Source organism: Ochotona curzoniae, unplaced genomic scaffold (assembly GCF_017591425.1).
Source record: "Ochotona curzoniae isolate NIBS_2020 unplaced genomic scaffold, NIBS_Ocur_1.0 patch167, whole genome shotgun sequence".
NCBI lineage: Eukaryota > Metazoa > Chordata > Mammalia > Lagomorpha > Ochotonidae > Ochotona > Ochotona curzoniae.
Genome location: NW_024466714.1, coordinates 26354 through 49035, shown reverse-complemented (window position 1 = coordinate 49035; position 22682 = coordinate 26354). Strand labels below are relative to the sequence as shown.

At 40.7% G+C, this 22682-nt stretch overlaps 1 protein-coding gene across 1 annotated transcript in view; it reads right to left on the bottom strand.

The window, feature by feature from the left end:
• Window positions 1–715: 715 nt before the first annotated feature.
• LOC121166529 (dnaJ homolog subfamily C member 5B-like) overlaps window positions 716–22682 on the bottom strand; it is a 40523-nt gene continuing 18556 nt past the window's right edge. Inside the window, exons 3-5 of the mRNA XM_040995702.1 lie at window positions 12417–12630; window positions 7848–8022; window positions 716–978 (exon numbers count right to left, since the gene is read on the bottom strand). Coding sequence (XP_040851636.1) covers window positions 884–978; window positions 7848–8022; window positions 12417–12630 — 484 coding nt within the window. The 3' untranslated portion in view covers window positions 716–883. The remainder of the gene's footprint in view (window positions 979–7847; window positions 8023–12416; window positions 12631–22682) is intronic.

Here is a 22682-nt window from a genome sequence, read left to right as displayed (position 1 = left end):
CCAATATACATAGAGCTCAGCATTTTCTAATGAACATAATTAAATCCATTAAAATAAGATAATGACTCTCTAAATGCAAATTTAGACTATAGAACTTAGAATTTTACTTTCACCTCATGCATTTCTTTTATTCAGTCTGGCTAATCTGGACCAATTAAAAAAATTTCACTAAAAATATGATCAACACCCTACTTGGGATCGGCTCTATCCCAGAATACTCCTTGGAATCTCTTAAAGGTCCAGTCAGATTGAAGTTGATTTGCTAAAGCCAGTTTGAAAGTACACATAATATCTGTTTCTTCCTGATTTTCTTGTCACTTTTCAGTTAATTTTTTAATCCTCCAAAAAACAAATTTTAAAACAGTGCAATTTGTCTTTTTAAGCCTAATTGTCTTTTCCTTCTTTGTGAAATAGTCTATAACTATAGTGAATTTTGCCAGAGACAGAACTCTGCACACAATTCCTCTACTGCTCCTGATTTGCCGCTGATACTGTGGCTGATATGAATACTGCAATTAGGCAAATGGATGAAAAGTGGCTTTTGTTTTGAGACCACTTTAGTTTGTGACAAATGAGGGCTGACACCCATAAAGGACAAGCTCATAACAGCTGCCCAAGGCCATTTCTCAACCTCACACAAGGAGCTTAAAACAACCATGGGGGCCTTTATTCATCACAAGAAAATGAGTTTCATTCAAAATTCCACTCAGGGATAAGGTCTGCATACTGAGAAAGTCATATAGCAATCATCTTTCTCTAACATAAAAATAAAATACAAGTGTGGAAAAGTTCACAGCATTTCATTCGCCCCTCCATCTCCTTGATCACCTGGAGACCTAGCTGGACCGAGAGGAGGCTCCTTGGACCCTCAGTGAGCTCCTTATCAAGAGTCCGTGCAGTAACTTCTAGGTCCTTCTTTGATTAGCTGTGTCTTCTCACTTGCATTTGTGGGCTGGAGAACAATTGGGAAATCCATTTCTAAAAGTAAAAAAAAATAGAACAATGAACATAGAGTCTTATGACAGTTGTTTTAATGTGGCAAATGTTGAAATGAGATTTCCAAAAAGAAATTCCAGAAACTATTACATATATCTGTTGAATCTTAGGGTATACCAAAACCAAGATTAGAAACCAAGGGGCTGAAAAAAATAAATCAGGGGGCTGAGATTTTTAAGATTAAAAAAATCTGAAATAAGATCTCTACATTATATCAGATCAACTCCAGATGGATAGGCAGATGTGTGTGCAAAACAAAACTGTAAAACCAAGAAGGCCATAGAGGGGAATACCGTTGTGTCCTTGAAACAGAGAATGGTTGTTCAAAACACAGAAATCACTAAGTGCAAAGATTAAAAGTTTGCAAACATTAAGAACTTGGACACATCAGAAGATTCCACAAAAAATGAAACATCAAATCATAAACAATGAAGAATTGAGGTCCAGAATATGCTCAGAAACAATGAGGAAAAGGCGGATGATATCATTGAAACTTCAAAATATTTGAATTGGCATCTCATAGGAGAAATCCAAATGACTAACACACACATAAAAAGACATCCAACCTCACTACTAACCAAGGAGATGAAAACTAGAGCCACTGTCTGTTACTTTCCACCTGCTACTACATGGACCAACATTTTCAGTCTGGTGATAGCCAGGGTTGGCAAGGATGTGGAGTAACAGGAATGCTCATGAAGTATGGAGGGAATGTAGCTACAGTAATTTTGCAGACCGAGTTGACAATATTTAACAAGTTGTAGATGTATATGATGTACATACCCTTTGCCTAAGAAATTTCACTTGTGTGTATATGTTTACAGACATTCTTGCTCTCATGCACAAGAACATCTGTAGCAGCTCAGTTTGCAAGGGCAAAAAGGAGAAAATGTCAGCCGTAGATTGGGTAAATAAATTGCATGATATTCTTTTTTTAATGTTACAGATTTTGTTTTAAGATTTACTTTTTATTTTTTATTGGAAAGGCAGATTTACAGAGAGATGTAGAGACAAAGAGCTTTTGTATGCTGGTTCACTCCCCAGGTGGCTGCAGTGGCTGAGCTGAGCTGATCTGAAGCCAGGAGCCAGGAGCCAGGAGCTTTTTCCAGGTCTCCCTCGTAGGTACAGGGTTCCAAAGTTTGGGCCATCTCTACTGCTTTCCCAGGAAGGGAAGGGATGCAGCCAAGATACAAAGTGGCACTCATCTGGGATCCTGGTGCGTGCAAAGTAAGCCCTACATGATATCTTTGTAGAATATTTATACAATGGTATAAATAAATGGCAGCCACAATGCAAATAATCTCAGATATACAATGTTGAGTGAAAAAAAGCAAGTTGTACAAAGCCAGTAATATTAAAGTGAGAATAACATATATACAAACAGTATATATAATTACAATAGTATAAATAAAAAATCATAAATGATTTACCATGATTGTTTCTGAGGAAGAAAAAGCCAACAATTCTAATGATAATAGTGAAAGGTAAAAATCAGGTCATAGTATTTGTATCTATTTAATAGTTAATAGAACCAGTATCAAGAGTGGGCATTCAACCCAGCAGTTCAGATGCCAAACCTCACATCTGAGAGCCCTGGCTCCTGAGTGTGGCTTCTCACTAACACAGACCCTGCGAGGCAGCTCATTTCTAATAGTTGACTTCCTGCCGCCCACATAGGAGACCCTAATTGCATACCCACATCCAGATTTTGGCTTTTGCGCAGCCCATGCTAGTGTGGGTATTTGGTTAGGTTGCATCAATTTTACTACTTCACATCTCTGAATTAGTGGACTATAAATTCAAAACTATGTTCACAACAAGTGTCTCTTTCTCCCCCCAACTCCAGCTATCTAACGAAATGAATAAATGGAGCAAATAAAGGAACTAATTCTCACTCACATTGATGTCAGGCCTTCTAGTGTCAGCTTTGTCACGTTTGTTGTATTTGTAAAGAAAGCCTTTGTGTGGTTATTATTTACTATTTGTGTGCCTGTCTCTGCTACTAGATTATAACACCTCAGAATACCAGGAACCATACTTTTTTTCTCTAGCCACCAGCATAATGTCAGGCAGATATTAAAGTGTTCAGTAAATATTTGTTGTTGAAATACTGTCTCAGTAGACCAGCCTAGTAAATTTCCTCAGTGAACACTGGCAGCCAAAAGTCAAGGGAACCTTGGATCCCCTTTGAGTAGCTTTGTTGGGGAGCATTCTAAGCCGACTCACCTGTCCTACCATCCTGGCCTGGGGCTTTGAAGGTGTTTACTTGATATTTTCATACATAGCAGAAGCGAAGGGCTCTGTACTAGTTGCAAGAATTTTAATTTTCAAGTATTATTTTTAGAAATGGACTCATTTTAATGGGGGGGATGTTAAAAGAGAAAGGATGAATTTAGTCTCTTGCTTGTTTCCTTTGGGAAGTGAAGAGGCGCTAAGTGCTGCACAGTAAACATGTAATAAATATCTCTGTGCCTTGGCCGAGAGCTAGAGCCATATGGCTTTCTTTATCTCAGTGGTTGTGGACTTATTTGGGTTTTGTCCAGATAAGTGGCAGGAAAAGTTAAGCAGTCACTAGATTTTTCTGGGCACTTGACTCTCAAACTTTTAGATTCAAGGTCAACACCATAAAGTCTCCTCCTCCAAATACATTACTCCTCTTCCTTCAAAAGCAAGGAGAGTTTCAGGGGGAGACTTGACTCAACTAGACATTTTTATGATTTATAGGTGGGAGTTGTGATTGCATTTCATCCCACTGCCTTCAGCGTGGCAGAAAGAAAACAAATTTAGCACTGGGATCTGGCTTGCTTTTCCAGAGTTGAAAATGCATATAAGCCCCTAGGCTGTAGCCATTCTTTTTTTACCCACTTCTGTCTCATCTCAGTTAGCTTCTTCCCTAGAAGCAAAGTGTTCACGTTGGGCAGGCAACTTTCCCCCTATTCTTTGACAGTGACTAGTGACTTCCTTTTTAAGTGTCTTTATGTAGTGTAATTGTAAAATAAACCTTAAGGTAAATAATAGTTTAATCAAAGAAAATATTTACTGACCAAAGCCATCAGCTTGAAACTCTGATTTAGTAAATATTCTGAGTACTGATAGATAATTTGCAGAACTCAGAGCAAGTGAGGATGTGCTATACTTAAAAAAAAAAATTAAGGATTTCAAAACAAGGACAGTAAAGCAGTAAACGAGGTACTAGAAAAACTAGCCAGTGCAATAAGGTAGGAAAATGAAACAAAGGCATACAGATTGGAATAGAAGAGACTCCTCAGTGTGCTTCCAACCCTAAAGTTTACAATTGTTTTGGTCAGATTCAATATCAGAATCAAAAATTCCTTTAAGCAGAAAATGTTTACCATTTTAAATTTATTTTCATTAAAATAAAAGTCTAAAAACCCTAATGTAACACCAGTGCCTTTGGAAGAACTCAAATGTTGAGGTATCGTACTTATTTTTCACAACAGCAACTTGATATCTGAGTAGCTAGAGGTGTCTTTCAAGTATATTTTCTTTTTCTTTTTTTAAAAAAATTATTTTTTATTGAAAATGGAAGATTTGCAGAGAGAAGTAGAGACAGAGAGAAAGACCTTCCATCCACTGGTTCACTTGTTCAGTGTCTGCCACAGCCAGAGCTGAGTTAATCAGAACTCAGGTGCTTCTTCTGGGTCTCCCATGCAGGTGCAGGGTCCCAAGGCTTTGTTTTTCAGGTCATCCTTGACTGCTTTCCCAGGCCACATCCAGAGAGTTGGATAGGAAGTGGAGCAGCCAGGACACCAACCAGTGCCCTTTTAGGATCCCAATATGAGCAAGGTGAGGATTTAGCCACAAGGCTATAGTGCTGCCCCTGCCCCAAGTGTGTTTTCTTAAATAACTATGTCTGTTGGGCATTTTGAGGGTTCAGCTAAAATATAATGGAGCAGTGGGAGTTTGGTATCATGGTGAATATGCTCAATCCCACATCAGAATGCCTGAGTTTAATTCCCAACTTTAGTTTATGGTTATAGCTTCCCGGAAATGCAGATTTTCAGAGAGAGTGAGGATGACCCAAGCTATTGGGTTACTATAATCCACCTGGGATATATAGACTTCATTCCTGATTCCCAATCCTGTCTGTTGGGAAAGTAGATAGAATCTTGATTTATCTGTCTCTGTCTCTCTTTTTCTCAAATTAAGAAAAAAAAAAAAAGAATTGGGGACCAGTTTCCTTTGAGTTTAGTATAATGGAATATGTTTTTGTAATTTGCAGCAAATATGTGAGTAATTGTTACTAGTCTTATGGATATAGGAATGACCTTAGGAACATTCCTCAAGGTTATTAAGCCAATTCATTTGTTGAAGGGACATGAAGATCTGGGCCAGCAGCGGGTGTGACACAATGTGTCCAATAGACTGTCTCAGAAGAAGTCACAAGGAACAGCAGTAAGGTTTGAAAAAACAGGCAAAAGTGGTTTGAGGAAAATTCTTTCAAATATTGAGATCTTCATAAATGTTCACAGAAAATACATGTTAGGCAGCAACCATATATGATTTTGTTTTTCCACACCAAAGTAAGCTTATTTTTTAATTCAGTTATTTAACAAATATTTGAAGTAACCCTGACATATTAAATCAACAATAAGAATTTTCCCAAACTTGACAACAATCCCTAAAAGGTTAGACATTATTAATAATGAGTTGTAAAACTGAAAAACTTTTCTAACTTTACATAATAAAAAAATTGTAATCAGACTTCTTTTTTTGCCTTCTCAAACCACAAGCAGGGAGCAGCATGGGAAGCATGGCTGCTAGGATTAGAACTGGTGCTCGTATGGGATCCTGGCCCATGCAAAGCATGGGCTTTAGCCGCTAAGGTACCACACTGGACCCTGGGTTAGGGATTCTTAATACAGTCAAATACAGGGTTTATTTGGCCTAGAATCAGATGTCTGTGGCGGAGCTGGTAATTCTGGGGTGTCAGCACTAAGAAATAGAGACTTTCTGAATCATCACCATTCACTTAGCAAGGAAGATTCCCTGGTGGAGACCGGCACGTGGGATGGATTCCTGGTCCAGAAACTACATTTTCCATAAAGGAGGTCTAGGGAAAAGATCTAGTGGATCTTTTTATCTCATTCAAAAGAGAAAATAGTGTGAAGCTTTTCAGACAAGTGTGAAAAAAATGGATTTGAGATATTTATGTTTAATTACCCTCATTTGGATTTTCCATTATAAAAGGGAAAGTTAAATTTGACCACTGAAAGATGCTGAGACTCCTCTCTTGTTATTCTTTTCTGTCCTTTGTTGCTGAGAGCTGCTTCGGACTGATGGGTATTAGGGAGATCCTAGGGTCAGTGTGGCCAGAAGCTCTTGTCAGGGTTCTAAAGCAGCTTCTCCCAAGAACAGATGGAATCAGTGCACTGGCATCATTATTTGTTATCAAGCTGTGCCAAAGTCACCAGTTTTTCACTAAAGAAAAGGAATTTCTATGTAAATACCACTGCTTACTCATTTATCAGCAATCCTGCATGCTTTATCTTTTTTGCTATGTATGCCTCTATTAAAAGCATGATTTGTCCTTTTACATCCCAAATTTGTAAAAGTATAGTTTTAATTACATTTCACTCTGGGCCTACAGTTTGACTCTAAGGACAAGACTGGAAGGTCAGAGCACCCTCTTCTGGATACAGGCCTGGCCAGCAATACACTAAGAGAGATCCCACCCTGCAGGAATAACCCTGCTGACTTCCCTGAGCCCTCAATTCTCAGATGCCAGGGGTCAGGACGACTCGCATTATTGAGGACTCTTTCCTCCAGGTTGGAGTCAGCGTAGATAACACCAGATATTACTCAGCATCACACTCAACAGAGAATAAGAGGTACACAGAAGCCTTTAAAGAGCCTCTGATGCTCCAGGCCCTGGAATTTCTGTCTCAGTGTGACCAGCAGAATCACAATGTAGTACAGTTCAGAGGAGTGTGCCATTCTTAATCTCAGCAGTTCTGCCAACAATGCACCACTGTCTGAATTACAGTTATTCTCTTGGTTAGCTATCTAGGGTTTTATTTGGGGGGGGGCGTGGTAACTGATAAAATCTGTAATCTAGAATAATTATGTTTTCCAGTTGAAAAGGACAATAGGATTAAGATGCAAGACTAAGCAAGACAATGACAGATTTGACCCCTTCGTGTTTAACAAAGGCATTTCTCAAAGAATGTAAATATCTCATAGAAAGATTCTCTCACATCTTATTATTTTTTACACTTCTCTCCGCGCCCCGCCCCCAATTCTAGGTAGAATGATAGAATCAACTTGGGAAATGAAGTCATATACCATGGTTATGTGTACCTCCCAGTATAGACAGACATGTTTCTGGTTTAAAGTTCATGCTGAATGTGTATATTTACAAAGAAGCTACAAATCAGGAGGAGTGTGGTTGCCACCAGTTCTACCCCAAACCCAATGCCAAACCATCAACAGGAAGAAAATTAGAGATGGATGACTTTTTTTGATGTTTGCTCTTTTCTGTTTTAATAGACAGTCTAACTGAATACACTGAAATGGCTTCTCGTAGGGGATATACCTGCCTTGGAAGCTCCTGGCCTGGGCCTCCCCGGCTCAAATCTCCCTGCACCTGGAGCTCGCTCTGTCATGAGCTTCATCATCCCCACCTCTCGTGATTTCTAAGGGAGTCAGGTGCAGCTTTTCTCTGTATCTACTAGTGCTAAATGTCGTTTCATCTTCCCACAAAGATCACTCAAGCTAAGGATCTGAAGGATTCCTCACGTTTTACGATTGGCACCCTCTGACTTTAGACCTGGGGTGTAGTTGGACCTCAGAACGATACCCACCACAACTGAGCTTCCGTCTTGTGTTACCTTTCTCTGCATCGATCTGGATCTGCATCTCCAGGTCCTCCGTGGACATGTAGAAGGTTTCTTCTGAAGGCGTCGATGATTTTGGCTGGCAGTGCCCACAGCAGCATTTGCAGCAGCAGCACAGGCAGCAGCAAAAATAGCAGCCTGTCAGGAGGCCAAAGATGATGAACAGAGCCTGGAGGAAACAGAGGCCAAGCAAAACAGGGATGAGGAATGGGAGATTTGGGGGAAGAACCCCAGAACCCAAGCCTGTACCCATGTGGCCCCAGGGACCTGAAGTTGTTTCAGTTCACCTCACAGATTACCCTCATCCACCTCCATCCTTACTCCTTGTAAAAACTCTATTTGTAAAGAGTACTTGGAGGAATGATGAGAAGCTTCATTTAACAATTAGACACAGGAGAATGGTATCTCTTCTTTCTTCTTAGGCCATGAAGATTGTTATATGTTATATATATCATGTTATTATATTATCACACATATATTATTTTACATGATTAAGATCACAGCAAAACAAAACAAAACCCAAACTGGCAAATAAAACCTCCACAAGTCAAACAAGCTAACCAAGCTCTGCTGCCTCAGAGAACTGAACCCTTCTCATCAAAGGGCAAGGTAACAATGCCCTGTCCACATTCACCTTTCTGTTAGGCATCCAATCCTGTACTCTCTCACTCCAGAGCTCTTGCCTGCTTCTCCTCATCTCCAGCCCAGCCCTTCAGGCCTTGAAGCAGGTCCTTATTATCTCTGATTGGCTTGTGGCTGCAGCCTTCCCTCCAGCATTGCTGCTTCCACACTTGCCTTTAGCTCTGCCCAATGCAGCTGCGGGGAGCTTTCCTAAACACTTGTTCTCTTGAAGCTGTGTTGCAACACCTGTGTCTCAGATAGAGCTGAGGTACCTAGTCATGATGATGTTCTGGCTGCTTACTACTGACCCTCCCCTGCATGTACTCAGCTCTGCTCTCGTCTTACTACTTGGCTCTCACTGTAAATTCAGTCATTCAGACATTGCCAACACATTCATTCCCCAGCCACCTCATCAATACCCATCTGGTGTTTAAGACTCATCTTCTATGATGTCTTTCCACCCCAAAACAATTGCTTTTTGTTCTCCAATTGTTCTATATTTAATTTTTTTTTTTACCTTGATACATCTAAAATGTGTTTTTACCTTTATTTTTTATTTGAAAGGAAGAGAAAGAGAGTGTATTTTCCTATCTGCTCATTCACCTCCCAAACGCCTGTAACAGTTGGAGTTGGGTCAGGTTGAGCCGAGGAGCCTGATGTCTTACGTGGTTGGCAAGGACCAATCACTTGAAACATCATGTGCAGACTCCCAGGTAGGTCATGCATCAGCAGGAAGCTGGAATAGGAAGTGGAACTGGGACTTGAAACTAGATACTCTACATTCCAAGTGATGTGTTACTAGTGTGCAAAATGTCCACCCCCTTGATTTTCTTCCTGTTGACACTGTAGAACAAGGGCAAGCTTGGAATCTAGGAATGCATGTTAGTGATTTTTTAGTTTGTCTTGCCAAAAGACTTGGTATCTTGTAGACACTTTAAAAACAATAAATATGTGCCATATTAATAAATATACAAATTCATAAACATGCTTTTCTCCTAATGAACAACACCAGGATTTCCCCACAAACAGATAAAAGGTTTGCTTACTAAAAATAAATTAATTGGGCCTGGTGCAGTAGCCTAATGGCTAAAATCCATACCTTGCATGCTCTGGGATCCCAAATTGGTGTTAGCTATAATCCTGGCAGCCCCACTTCCCATCCAGCTCCCTGCTTGTGGTCTGGGAAGGCAGTTAAGGATGGCCCAAAGCCTTGGGACCCTGAGCCCTCATGGTAGACCCAAGGGGGCTCCTGGCCTCAGATCGGCTCAGCTCAGCTCAGCCTTGGTCATTGCAGCTGCCTGGGGAGTGGGTCAGTGGATGGAGGATCTTCCTCTCTGTCGCCTATTTTTGTGAATGGAGCAAAACTAAACCAGAAACGAAGTGGTCTATACACCTGTAACTGAAATGCAGATTTCATGTGATTAATAATCAGGGAGGAATGTAAGGCCGAGTTCGTGGTGTGCACGTGCACTGCCTCAGCAGCTTGAGGCAGAACACTTGGGCGTCAGTGAATCTCAGCCTCACCTGCTGCCCAGCCCAGAACCCACCTACCTCTCTGGCCCAGCTGGAGGCGGAGCCCCAGGAGTTGGACAGTCTTGGTCATACTCTTGCACCTATAACCTCTGCTATGGAAAGATACTTTACATTTTCATATTCTTGGATACATTAAAACCCTAAACCACAAAGCCCTCGCCCTCATCCCCTACCTCCAGGACGCTCCTGGGCAGAATTCCTCGGCTATAACCCTAGGAAACCACTCCCTTCTTCATCGACCTTTTCCCTTTTTGCTGCACAATTTCCATATTGTCTTCTCTGAAAATTCCTATTCATTCTTTTGTTTTGGCCTTTAATCTAGCTACATTATTTGCTTGTGAGAAACACCATTGCTTTATTCCTTGCAGCATTTTAGCACTATCCTAGCCACTCCAGGTTCCTGAGGTTTTTAAAAAGATATACTGATGACGTCATATTGACTCATCCACATGGTGCATATTCAATATGTGGTTATTTGGTGGCAGGCCTCCAAGTGACTGGCTACAACAAGGGCTGGGCCAGACCAAAGTCATTAGTCTGGGACTCCATCTAAGTCTTCCACATGGATGTCAGGGGCCCAAATGCTTGAGCTATTTTCAGCTGCTTTCCCACATGCGTTAGCTGGGAGCTACATTCAAAGTGGATCAGTCAGGATGCTCACTGGTGCTTGTATGGGATGCCTGTGAATCGGGTAGCAGCTTAACCCACTACCCCACCACACCAGCCTCTGGGGACTGATTTTGAGGAGTTGCCAACAGGAATTATTTTGTGTATCTTTTACACTACCAGGTAGATTTTACTTGTCTACATAAGTTTTGGTCATGTTAATCAACTTCCTGAGCAAGAAAGCCTTATTATTTTTACTCAGGCCCCAATATGCAATCAAGCATACATGTGTGACTATCTACAACTGCAGATGTTCCTTCCCACAGGACGAGAGATTCCTAGAGACTAAATTCCATTGAAAGCTCTAAAATATATTTTTAGAACTAATTTTTATTGTTAGAATGCTAATGTATCATCAGGAATGACATTGTCAACATGTACACTCCTCTTTCCAAGTTCCAAAACCATCAAGTTTTCAATAAGAATATTACCGTGAATCTCAAATATTCTCCCCAAAAGAATTTTGGGAACATAGAAGACAAATGAGGTTTTAGGTTGCAGAATTTCTTTCCATGCTTTTGTATTAAAAAATCTCTCTATGCATAGATAAACCTCAGCAAGATTTAGTGGAAGAAAACAGAATACTACTGATCATGATGGCTTCCTTTTGGGGAATCTGGCTTATTTATTTGAAAGATGGAGGTAAGAATTAGAGAGAGAGGAAGGGAAAATGAAAGAGACAGAGTTTTTCATCCACTGGTTTACTTCCTAGATGGCCACATTGGCTAGGTTGGACCAAGCTAAAGCTAGCAACCCAGAGCTACATCTCCCATGTGTATGGTAGGGACCCAGGTACTTGGGCCATCTTCTACTGCTTTTCCAGGCCATTAACAGTGAGCTGAATTGGAAGCAAAGCAACTGGACATGGACAGATGGCCATAAGAGATACCAGCATCATAGGCGGTAGCTTACCGTGCCATAACACTGACTTTGGAGACTTTTTTATTATTATTATTATTACTATGAACTACAACTCATATAAATGAGAACTGTTCATAAAATATGTTAACTACATGTATGATCTATAAATGTGACTTAAATCAGAAGCTAAGAATATTAATATTTGTATACAAACTAGAAAAACCCAGCACCAAACATCCATGTATTAGGCATTCCTGAGAAATCAAAATGTACTGTACAGAAGTCAATAAATTTCCCTGAGGCTTTCAAAATGCTGTCTTTTCCTTGATCAGGTGTCCAATTCTCTCCTCGCCCCCAACTCCTCTCCATGTTTCTGTCTCTGTGTAAGTCTCACCTTTCTCCCCTTGTTTCCTTCTCTCCTACCCCTGGGGGCTCCACGTGAACCTATGACATCATTGCCACTCACTCTTCCAAGTATTGTGTTTGCTGCCGTAGCCTGTGCTATAGATAGTAAAGGACATTGCTAAATTTGTCCTATAATATTTTATTAAACAGTTGTCACACTAATAAATTATTTTTGGTTTTGAGCAATGAGTCAGTTGTTAATTAGTCATTATGGAGGGGGGAGGGCAGTCAGAATTAACCTGAAGCTCCAAATTCAAATATAATTAATGTCTAGAAGTATTTTAAGTCATGTTGGATTTCATAATTAATGGATGAGCTAATGCAAAAAAGGATCCCCAAATAATAGCTTTCAGTGAAAAGTGAATCTCCTTGTATGACAAGAGTAAAGTTAAACTTTCTTTGAGATGGAATCTGAAAGAGTAACTATCATAGACTTCCAGGACATTTTCTTGAAAGAAGAAAAACATTCTGATTTACCTTTGCCCACCAGCTTGACAGCATAAAGTAGGTATTCACATTTTCTTCTCCAAATTGCTCAGCCACATAGAGTCCCAGGGACCCATACTTGTCATATATGTTCTTCTTCGACATGTCCGTCAGTATTGTGTGGGCGTTGTTGATTTCTTTAAACTTCTCAGCAGCAACAGGATCACCTGGATTCTTGTCTGGATGGTGTTTCAGGGCCAATTTTCTATTAAATAAAAAAAAGTATTGTTTGAAAAGAACTACTATACTGTTTCATGAAAGCACAGTTCATTCACATATCCTTTACTCTTGCAATGTTTCTCACTCATGATTCAGCTAAAAAATAGACTATAAGTGAGGTCTCATTATTTCTCCCCATACATCCTCAAAGGAATTTTGAAAGCTGCATAATTATTGAACCTGATATTTAAAGCCAATGTCCACTTAATGAGTCTTTTTAAAAAATACATATATGAAATCTTTGGCTAATAGCAAAGAATGTTGACTCAAATGTTTTCAACTTTTATGTTATTCACTGCATGCCAGCACTATTGTAAGCATGTAACAAATGTTAATTCATTAGTCCCCATGATAAAACTATGAGATGGATTTTATGATTATTCCACTGTACAGGGAAGTGAGTTTAGAAACTGAGAAGTTAATAACTTGCCCAATGTCACAAAGCTAATAACTGGAGCCAGGTTTTGCCCATAGGCCATCCGCCCCAACCGCATGTTCTTCATTGCCACTATACTTCCTTCTATATTTGTATTTCTAAGTTTAAAAATTAAGGCATACTAAGTGCTTACAGATTATTTTTAAGGACTATGGCTTTCCTGTGGGTGAATGGGAGACCCATTGTGGTATTCTGAGGAGAGTCATGTGACCTGATTTAGTTTTAGAAAGATCACCCAGTTTGGGGAGAGACTAAAACAAAAACGGGAAGATGTTTTTGTGGGGAGACCCTAGTAGTGACTCAAGTGACGAAGCATGGTGGTCTGGAGCAGAGTGGTAGAAGAGGGAATAGTGAGAAATTCCTCAGATGGACTTCAGTTCTGAGGGCTGCTGATTGGATGGATGGTATAGAGAAACGAAGAATCAGAATGGCGGCAACAGTCTGGCCTGTTGGGCTGGAAGTCTGGGATGACCATTTAAGGGGCTAGCAAGAAAACATTCAGTAGTTCTGTTTTGAACATTTTTAAAATGCCCATTGGAGAGGGAGTAGACATGTGAGTGTGTAGTTGAGGCAAGAATCACTGCAGGAGATGTGTATTTGGAAATTCTCAGCAGACGTTCATAGGAGTCTCAATAGCCTGAGAAGTCAAAGGATTAGACTTTGGGAAGGGCAACCAGAAAAGCAGGTTGAGATACAAGAAATAGTAACACAGAAGGAAAAATTCGGATGCTGTGAGGTCTCGGGATCCAGGTAATGAAAAGGAGGAGGATGATCAGCTGTGCAGGATGCTGCTGGCAGACCATTTGGGCCAAGGACAGACAACAGGATTTAGTTACTGTGTCTACACATGATCCCTGCTCAACATACATATACAATGCACAGTTGTATACGTGTCTTTATGTAGGGGAAATGCATACAAATGCATACAAATAAGCAGAAAATAGGGGTGTAGTGGATAAGATTCTGTCTACAATGCAGGCATCCCATTCGTGGGGCTGGGCCAGGCCAAAGCAGGGAGACAGAAACGTAGTTCAGGTTTTGACCACAAGAACCATCTCCTACTGCCTTCCAGGTGCATCAGGAGGAAGCTGGAGTGCATGTGGAGAAAAACAGAGCCAAGGTGGAAACCCAGACACTCTGAGAGAGAATGCAAATATCCCACCAGCAGCTTGACTGGTAGGCCAAATGCCCATGTTAGTTTTAAAGGTTTCATTTTCCTGGAATTCTCTGTGCCCTGTCACAGGCCTTTGCCTTGATAGTGCCAGAAAATCATGTCTGAGCCAATCAAATGAAAGGGCGCTTACTTTTGCCAACTAAGATGAAACCCCTGGAAGTAACCTCTTTACATCCATTTCTTTGTTTCTGAGGTTTGGTTGTAGATTGGTACACACTACCCAAGCCTTAGCCAGAGAAGCTTGGCTTCCCATCAGTTTAAAAAAGCTATTTGGATCTTCGTCAGCTCACAAGGGCAGATGCACTCAATCAATTTATCACACTCCACCAACAATGGAGTTGGCAAATTCAGAGAGCTGGAACACCTCCATTTGTAAATAATCCAATTTCTGGTCGTCAGCAGCACTGGACTCCTCTTGGCAGACATTCTTGGCTCTGAGGAATCTTTAGGAAATGTAGTGAGCCAAGGCAGCTGCCAAAATTACAACTACTCAGAGAGATAGTTGCTCAATGTCTCACCCTCTTGTGAATTGTCTACTAGGCAAGAAAACACACACGGAATTTAGCATTTCAGGGAGTGGTTAGAGCACATTTAGATAGAAGAGACATCTGTTGCTGTTAAAGGTATTTCTAATTTTATTCTTAAAAATGGCATAGCATTCAATCAGAATATGAGCCATAAATCACCTGTTAATCTGGTAAAGCTATAACAAATGCTGAGTAGAATTCAGTGCCTCTAATGTTCATTTCAAATCCAGTAAAGTTCAACTGAAATGTATAGTGAATTCAATGAGTGGCAGATAAGACAAATAAATGTGAGAAGTGGAGCAACCAGAACAGGAAACTGCCGTTACGGGATGCCAGCACTGTAGGTAGAGGATTAGCATACTAGGCCACCATGCCCACCCCAGTATTTTCTTATTTTAATTGTAGTTTGTTATTTAAAATTACACCTGTTCTTTCCAAATATGTATGACTTTTCTAGCTTTTTTTAGATTGAAGACTTTTCAGTATTTGTTTGTTTGAGACAGAGACAGAAAAAGACTCGTATTTATTTCCTCGATGCCAACAGTGACTAGGGGAAGCTGAACTCAGTAGCTGGGAAGTCAATCTAGGTTTGCCACCAAGGTGACAAGGACCCAAGTACCAGAACCAGCGTCTGCTGCGTCCCAGCCATACGTTAGCAGGAAGCTGGAATGGGGAGATACAGCTGGCTCCATTCCAGGCACACTGATTTGGGGCGAATCTATTCCAACTGGGAGCTTAACCTGTAGGACACGCTTGTCCCAACTTTCTACTTAATTTTTTCTTTCTTTTCTAGTTTAATTGAACTTCCAGTAAAGAGCATATTCTGCAGGATTAAACATTTTTAAATTTGACACTTGTCTATGGCTCATTAGTTTTTTGAATGCTCCTTATATGTGTTCTGTGTTTGTCAGGTACTTTGCTCCTGTATTATGAGAGGTCATTTTTGTTAGTTTGTTTAAATTTTCTGTGACTTTAGACACTCATCATTCAAGCCAAATGTGTTAAAATTCCCTCCTATAAAGTCTGTATATTTCTCTCTGAAGTTCTGTCAGTCTTTGTTTAGTATATTTAGGCCATGTGTTTCAGATGAATATAACTTTATCACTATTATACATTCTTGACTAATTATACTTTCATCATTATGAAAAATCTTATCCTGTATTATGCTGTTTGTCTTTGACTTTCAGAAAGGTACAACAGCATTCTGTTAGTAAGAATCTGCATAGCATACCTCTGTACCCTCTTGTATTTTCTAGTTTTCTGTATACATAAGTATTATATATCTCTTTTGTAAATATTGTGAAGGATTTTTCAATTCAAAGAAATATTATTTGCTTTTAATTGAAGCATTCAGCCTCTATATTTTTCTGTAACTAAATATATTATTGCATTATGTTCTACTTTTCCTACCTAAGGTAAATTTATTTTGCCTCCTTCTTTTGAATTAATTTTTCTACATATTTCTGCTATTAGTTTAATAATTATATTTTTAAAATTATTCTTTCAGGATCCTCCTAGAGATGTAAAAACCCTTGATTACCATTACCAACATTTAATGTTAACATGCTTATATATGGAAAATTTTCAGCACCAACACTGTTACTTCCCTGTCAATTTATATGTTGTTGGTAGCATGTACTTTATTTTCCTAGATCTTTGAATCCTGAAAGAATTACTAATTCACACAATGAATATTCAGTGATATTTTACACAATTATTTTATATGTGCATTTAACTCATGTATTTTCCATTTTTGTTATTATTTCCTGCATCTGTGAACATTCATCAGGTATTTTCCTTCTGCCTGTGTCTACCTTTTCTTACAATTGTTTTGAAGCCTGAGATATTTTTATTTAACCTCCAGTTCTGAATAATATTTTCCCAGAATATAGAACTATAGGCCATAATTATTTTCTTTCATCTTATTATTTCTGGCTTCCATCATATTTCTTGAACAATCAGCTGTAAATCTAACAGTTTTCCTTTGAAAGTAGCCTGTAGTTTTTCATTGGGTGTCTTGAGGGCTTCAGTTTCCAAGCATTTTTCTGTGGTGCCTGTGGGTATAGAGTTCTTTTGATGTCTTCTACTTAATTATTACTGGATTTTTGTGAACTGATACATTTCACAAACCCGGGAAATTCATTTATGTTGACTTTTCAAAACAAAAATTTAACATTTTATTTATTTAAGGGGAAAGAGAGAGGTCTCCTGTCTTCTGCTGGCTTATTCCCCAAGTGTCCACAACAACCAGGGTGCAGCCAGGCCAAACCCAGGAGGTACATCCAGTTCTCTCACATGATTGGCAGGGGCCAAGCACTTAGGCCATCTTCTGTTGCTTTGTCCAGACCATTAGCAGGGAGCTAGAATGGGACTAGAACAGTCAGGACACAAAACCGTATTTGTATGGATTGGCTATCCAGGAGGTTCCTCTACTCATTATGCCACAACACTAGCCCCTGTACCTGATAATTCCTTTATTTGAAATTCCCATGGTTTTATAATTATCCACTTATTTTTTCCTTGACTTCTGTTCATAATATCTTGTATGGCACATATTGTAGTTTGGAAACCTTTAAAGAAATATTTTGAAGACTATTAAAGGCAGATGTTGTTTTTAAGATTGCTGGTTCAGATGCTGGAGGTCATTAAGGAGAAATAGCAGCCAGCCAGAGGACATAGAGGAACTAGCACCGAATGCCAGAGCGTGGAAAGCTGTAGAGATGACACTGCATTGACAAGGTCCATGGATGGCAAGGCTACAGTCTGAGGCAGCACACATTCCTAAGACAAACGGCCATGTGTTCTGCTCTCTTCCTTCCTCTGGTTATGGGATGGTCCACCTGAGGACCTCCTGCCTGGGATGGTGACAAGTCATTAAAATGAAGACCCACTAATGAATCAAATCAATGTAAAATATGATTCCCTAAATGAATGAAAGCCACTGGACAAGGCACTGTGATGAATCCCTTTTCAGGAGGAGAGGATTCCTCTAGCTGCTCTACTGTGGAAATTTTCTTTCTTATCTTTTCTCATTACATGTCATGCTCTCTTCAAACACCAGTTCATGCTGCACTGGCTACAGCATGGGGGACTCTGTTTCTTCTGTATGACTTACAACTCTCAGGATGGGTGTATTTCTTAAATGGTACCTAGCAAAAGAAGATGAAAGACCTTTCTGAAATTTAGTCCTAGCATCCCTGCTTACACATTGGTTAATCCAAGTCAGAGACCCATCACAGATTCAAGTGCATTACCCAATGGCCTAAACACCAGGAGATAGGGTTTAGTGAGGGTTATCAAAGTAATTGAAGCAATTTTCAACCACAAGTGGTTTTCCAGTTTCTTCCGTATTCTGAGTTACAGCACTTTGAAGTTTTAATAAAATTTCCGAGACGTCTTCTTGTTGAGTCAGTGGTCAAACTCCTCCTCCCTCTGCACACTCCCCCTTCCCCCCCGAACTGTTTGAAGTCTGTTCAGCCTTTTGCCTTCTTTCTCTCATATCCTGGCCCAGTTGGCTAGCATTAATTCCTTGCTATAAGATACACATTTTTTTTTCTTTTGGTTTTTGCAGTTGTTCTCATGAGGAGGGAGAGCTGTCCCAGATTATCCAGCCAGTGATAACCAGGCAACTCCTGAATCAGGAACTGGTGATTATCACTTATGTCTGTATTGTCTTTATTCAATTCTGTGTTAATCCCTCCTCCAAAGGCCTTCTACCACTGTTACATAAATGAACCAAAGTTGGCCTCTGTGTTTTGCCCCCGAAGTTATTTCTTCACTGCAGCTGAGATCCATTTGCTCAAAAGCCTGCCAATACCAAAGTAAAATTTTACACATCCAATTATTTTAAAAATAGCACAAACAAGCAGATTTGTAGCCACTTAGAGCCCTTCCTGTTACCTTGCAAGACCCCGGTCCACATCTGCTGGCCATTGGTAAGTCAGAACTGGGTGCTATAAGAGTAAAAGTGACTGTGACCCTTTGAGGTTCTCTCCTCCACAGTCTTTTTGACTGACTACATCACCAGGACACATAAGCCCTGTTTTTTTCCCACTTCTGGATGGTGGTGCCTTCCTTGTAACCCTCAAGTTCATGTGGTGAGGACTTCCTCTGTCATGTGAACTTGGCCTGTTGTGTTACTGCCTCTCAAGATCATATCTTTTCCCTGGATCAGCCCTCCACATCCTCTACAGTCACTTTGCACCCAGGACAGTTGCACTCTCCACAAGAAGCTTTAGTTTGGTGGGAAGACAAGAGGAGAACCAGAACATGCCAGTGGAGCTCAGAAAAGCAGGAACCCATAAATCGGGATTGGTACGGGTCCTTCTTAAGGGACAGATTAGAAAGACCAGGGCACCATTTGGTTTCAAATTGAAAATAATGACACCAATCTACCCCTGCTGTGTGACCATTTCTGAAACACCTGCTACCACAGTGTATGATTCAAGTACTTTGGCCACCAAGGCCGCACTGAAGGCATGCTGAGGGGGCACAACACACAGTCCTACGCTGTCCTCACATTTGCAGATGGAACGTTTGAGCCGTTCACCAAAGCAATTGTTAGGATGTGTGTTCTAGTTTTCTGGGATCCGTAGTCACATTTGTGATTCCAGACAGATGGCAAGAGAGAGAGCAACAGGAAGCACAAATGATGATCTGTTTTGGAACTGGTCTTTCTCCCCCAACAGATGCGCATTGAGAGTGACGTAGTGACCTCTAGTGGCACGAAGTTCTGGCACCAGTCTTCACTGAGCTTCCACAGACCACTAAGACCTCTGTGTGCTCTCATAAAACTCTGCCCCCCAATTCCACAGCCCAGAATCTGAAGGCTCCACACAGTTCAAGATCTATTTGGCTTAGTCTCTCAATAGAAGTTTCTGGACTTTTAACTATATTTACTGGGAAGATGTTTCTGGTTTTTTTTTTCCAAGGCCAGAAATTTGGATTGATGAAATTTCTGTTGAGGGAGATTACGAATGGGGCACAGGAGAAACGGCTATACAGACCCGCTCAGCCTGATGCCTCAACTCCAATTTCCAATGGCATCCCTCATCCTCTAATCAGGCCCAAGTTCTCGGGGGGGACTTGTTCTCTGCATTCCTTAGGCTGGCTCCTGGATCCAGTGATGGTGAATTGCAAGTCTTGGGAATTTCCAGTGGCAACCCTGGCCCTTGTAACACCTCCCAAGGTCTACTGATTTTCAGTGCAAAAATATATGGGTCCTCTGATGTCTTTGAATCAAACTGTCACTTAAAACTGTCTTTCCCCCTGCACTCACTTTTTGATACTTAAATTTTGTTGCCAATTTGAGGGACAGAGAGAGGGAGGGAAACAGAGCTCCTATCTACTGGTTCAATCCCCAGACTAAGGCTGGAGATGGGCTCAGGCCAGAGCTGGGAGATAGGAACTCATTCCAGGTCTCCCATGAGAGTAACACAAAAATGCTTACCTGGGCTGTCACTATACTGCTGTCTCCCCAAAGTCTGCATTTGTCAAGAAACTAGAATCAGAAGCCACAAGTGGGAATTGAACCAAGGCACTTTGATGTAGGACAAGGGTGTCTTAAATGCCAGAATTAGCCAAGTTTGTTATCTATTGTCATAGAACCATGCTACTTTTCCCCACAACGGTTGTTGGTAGTTACAAACTCATTTTTTTTGTGACCATTTGACTGTTTTCTTTCCCCTCAAGCAGACCTCAGCCTACTTGAGATCATTGGCCATGTTTGCGCCCCATTGTATCTTTAGCATCTGGCATAGTGCCTGGGCAGAAATGAATAACGCAAGGAAATATTCTCACTGAAATGATTAATGTGAATCTTGTCCTCCATTCTATTCACCTTAAAATATATATGCTCCAAGATAAGACAAGCCAAGAAAAGAAAGGCTGTGATTAATAGCAAACAAATTAAACTCAGGGTTTATAATAATGACTAAACTTGAACATCCATGCATATATTCATCACTCAGAGGATAATATAAATAAATATTCAAACCGATAATTAAACCGATATTGAGTGAATGAATAAAGTTTCTGATCATAGTGATTTGGGTGCCTGGGAATTTGGCATTGTCAGGACCACGAAGATCTGACACAAGGAAGGGAGCTCACGCAGCTCACCTGGAGAAGGATTCTGACGTGGCCTCATTTACTCTTTTTTAATGGAAGGTTTTAGAACTCAGGAAGCAAATTAGTGTCTGATAGAGATTAATTTCAATTAATCTTGGGAGCTTGAATCACCACTCTGCCTTGCAAATATTTACAATTCTGCTATTAGCCATGCATTCCCCTGACATTCACACTTTATTCATAGCAGTCTCTGTTTTTACCTGTAATTGCTTATCAAGATGGGTGAAAGCACTGTGGGTGGGGGTTGCCACAGATCACTATGGAAATGACACTTTCTCAGCTCCTTATGGAAACATTGTTCACCTCACTTTGGTCTGCTCTGAGGTAGCCTCTTCAAATTTGGATGATAATTTCCAGAAAGTTCCATGTGAAATGGAAGGAAAAGAGAATAATCAATTGGATCCCCTGTTGCTCTGCTTACCAAAATATTTGGCATCTTGTCAACACAGAGACCTGAAGCTCATCATCAAAGCACAGAGACCCAGGTGCTGATGGGCAAAAACAGTTCACTCTAACTCTGTGAGTCTCCAAAATCACACAGTACATCCCTGTGTGGCTTTTTCACCCAGGGGGACAGCATCTTCTTAGGCTCTTCCACCAGACACACAAGGGAAACTAGTCTGGCTCACTTAGGGATATATATTTTAAGATTTATATATTTTGAAAGGCAGAGAGAAAGAGTGATTGTCATGCATACACACACACAACAGAGAGAGAGATAGAGAGAGTGAGAGTGAGTTAGTTTTGTATTTGCTTGCTCACTCCCCAAACAGCTGCAATAGCGCAACACAACAGTCTGGGTCAGACCAAAGCCAGAAGCCAGGAACCCCATTCTGGTCTCTCACATGGGTGTCAGTGGCCCAAACACTTGAGCAATCATCCACTGCCACCAGGCACACAAGCAGGGTGTTGGATTAAAAGCAAAGTAGCCAGAATTGACTGTCTAATATGACAGTCAGTGAATGGACTCCCTGTTCAGCAAGGTGATAAAATCAGCCATTTGCAAATAACCCTGTAGAAGCTGAAAACAGAATCACAGATGGAAGACCTCAGCTAAGTGTATTTACTTCAGTCTGTTTTTGTTTATTTGTTTTTTGTTTTGTTTTTCAAGGTCAGCAATTCCTGTTGAGCTGTGATGTAGGAGAAGTGGCTACACAGACTTCCTCAGCCTGATTCCTTGTCTCCCACTTCCAACAACAGCCTTCATGCCATCATCAATTCAGGTTTTGCAATGAAAGAGCAGGCCTGCTGTTTGCCTTTATGAACCAGTGGAGGTAGAGAGGCAGAAATGGGGAAAGGGAGCTCCCATCTGTAAGATCAGCACTCTGATGGGCAGCAAAGGAAGCCACAGTGAGTATGGAAGGCCTCAAGGAAGATTCTCTGCCATGGCCTTCCCACAGGCCACCGGCCACCCTTCCTCCCAAATCCCTCTCTCACTCTGACTCCCCCGCCTGTTTTTCCCTTCCTCTCTCTCATTAGAATAGAACTTACTGTTTATGGGTACACCATGTAAACATGTATGTCAAGAGCTTACTGCCCATTAGCATTTTTAATTTAGTTATCTAAAAGTTTTCATAAGGTAAACACATACAGGGTCAATGTGGTGGCATAGTAAGCTAATCCTCCCCCTGTAGTGCTGGCATTCCATATGGGCCCTGGTTGGAGTCCTGACTGCACCACTTTAAATCCAGCTCCGTGATTATGGACTAGGAAAGCAGTGGAGGATGGCACAAAGCCTTGGGACCCCCCTCTACCTACATGGGAGAGCTAGA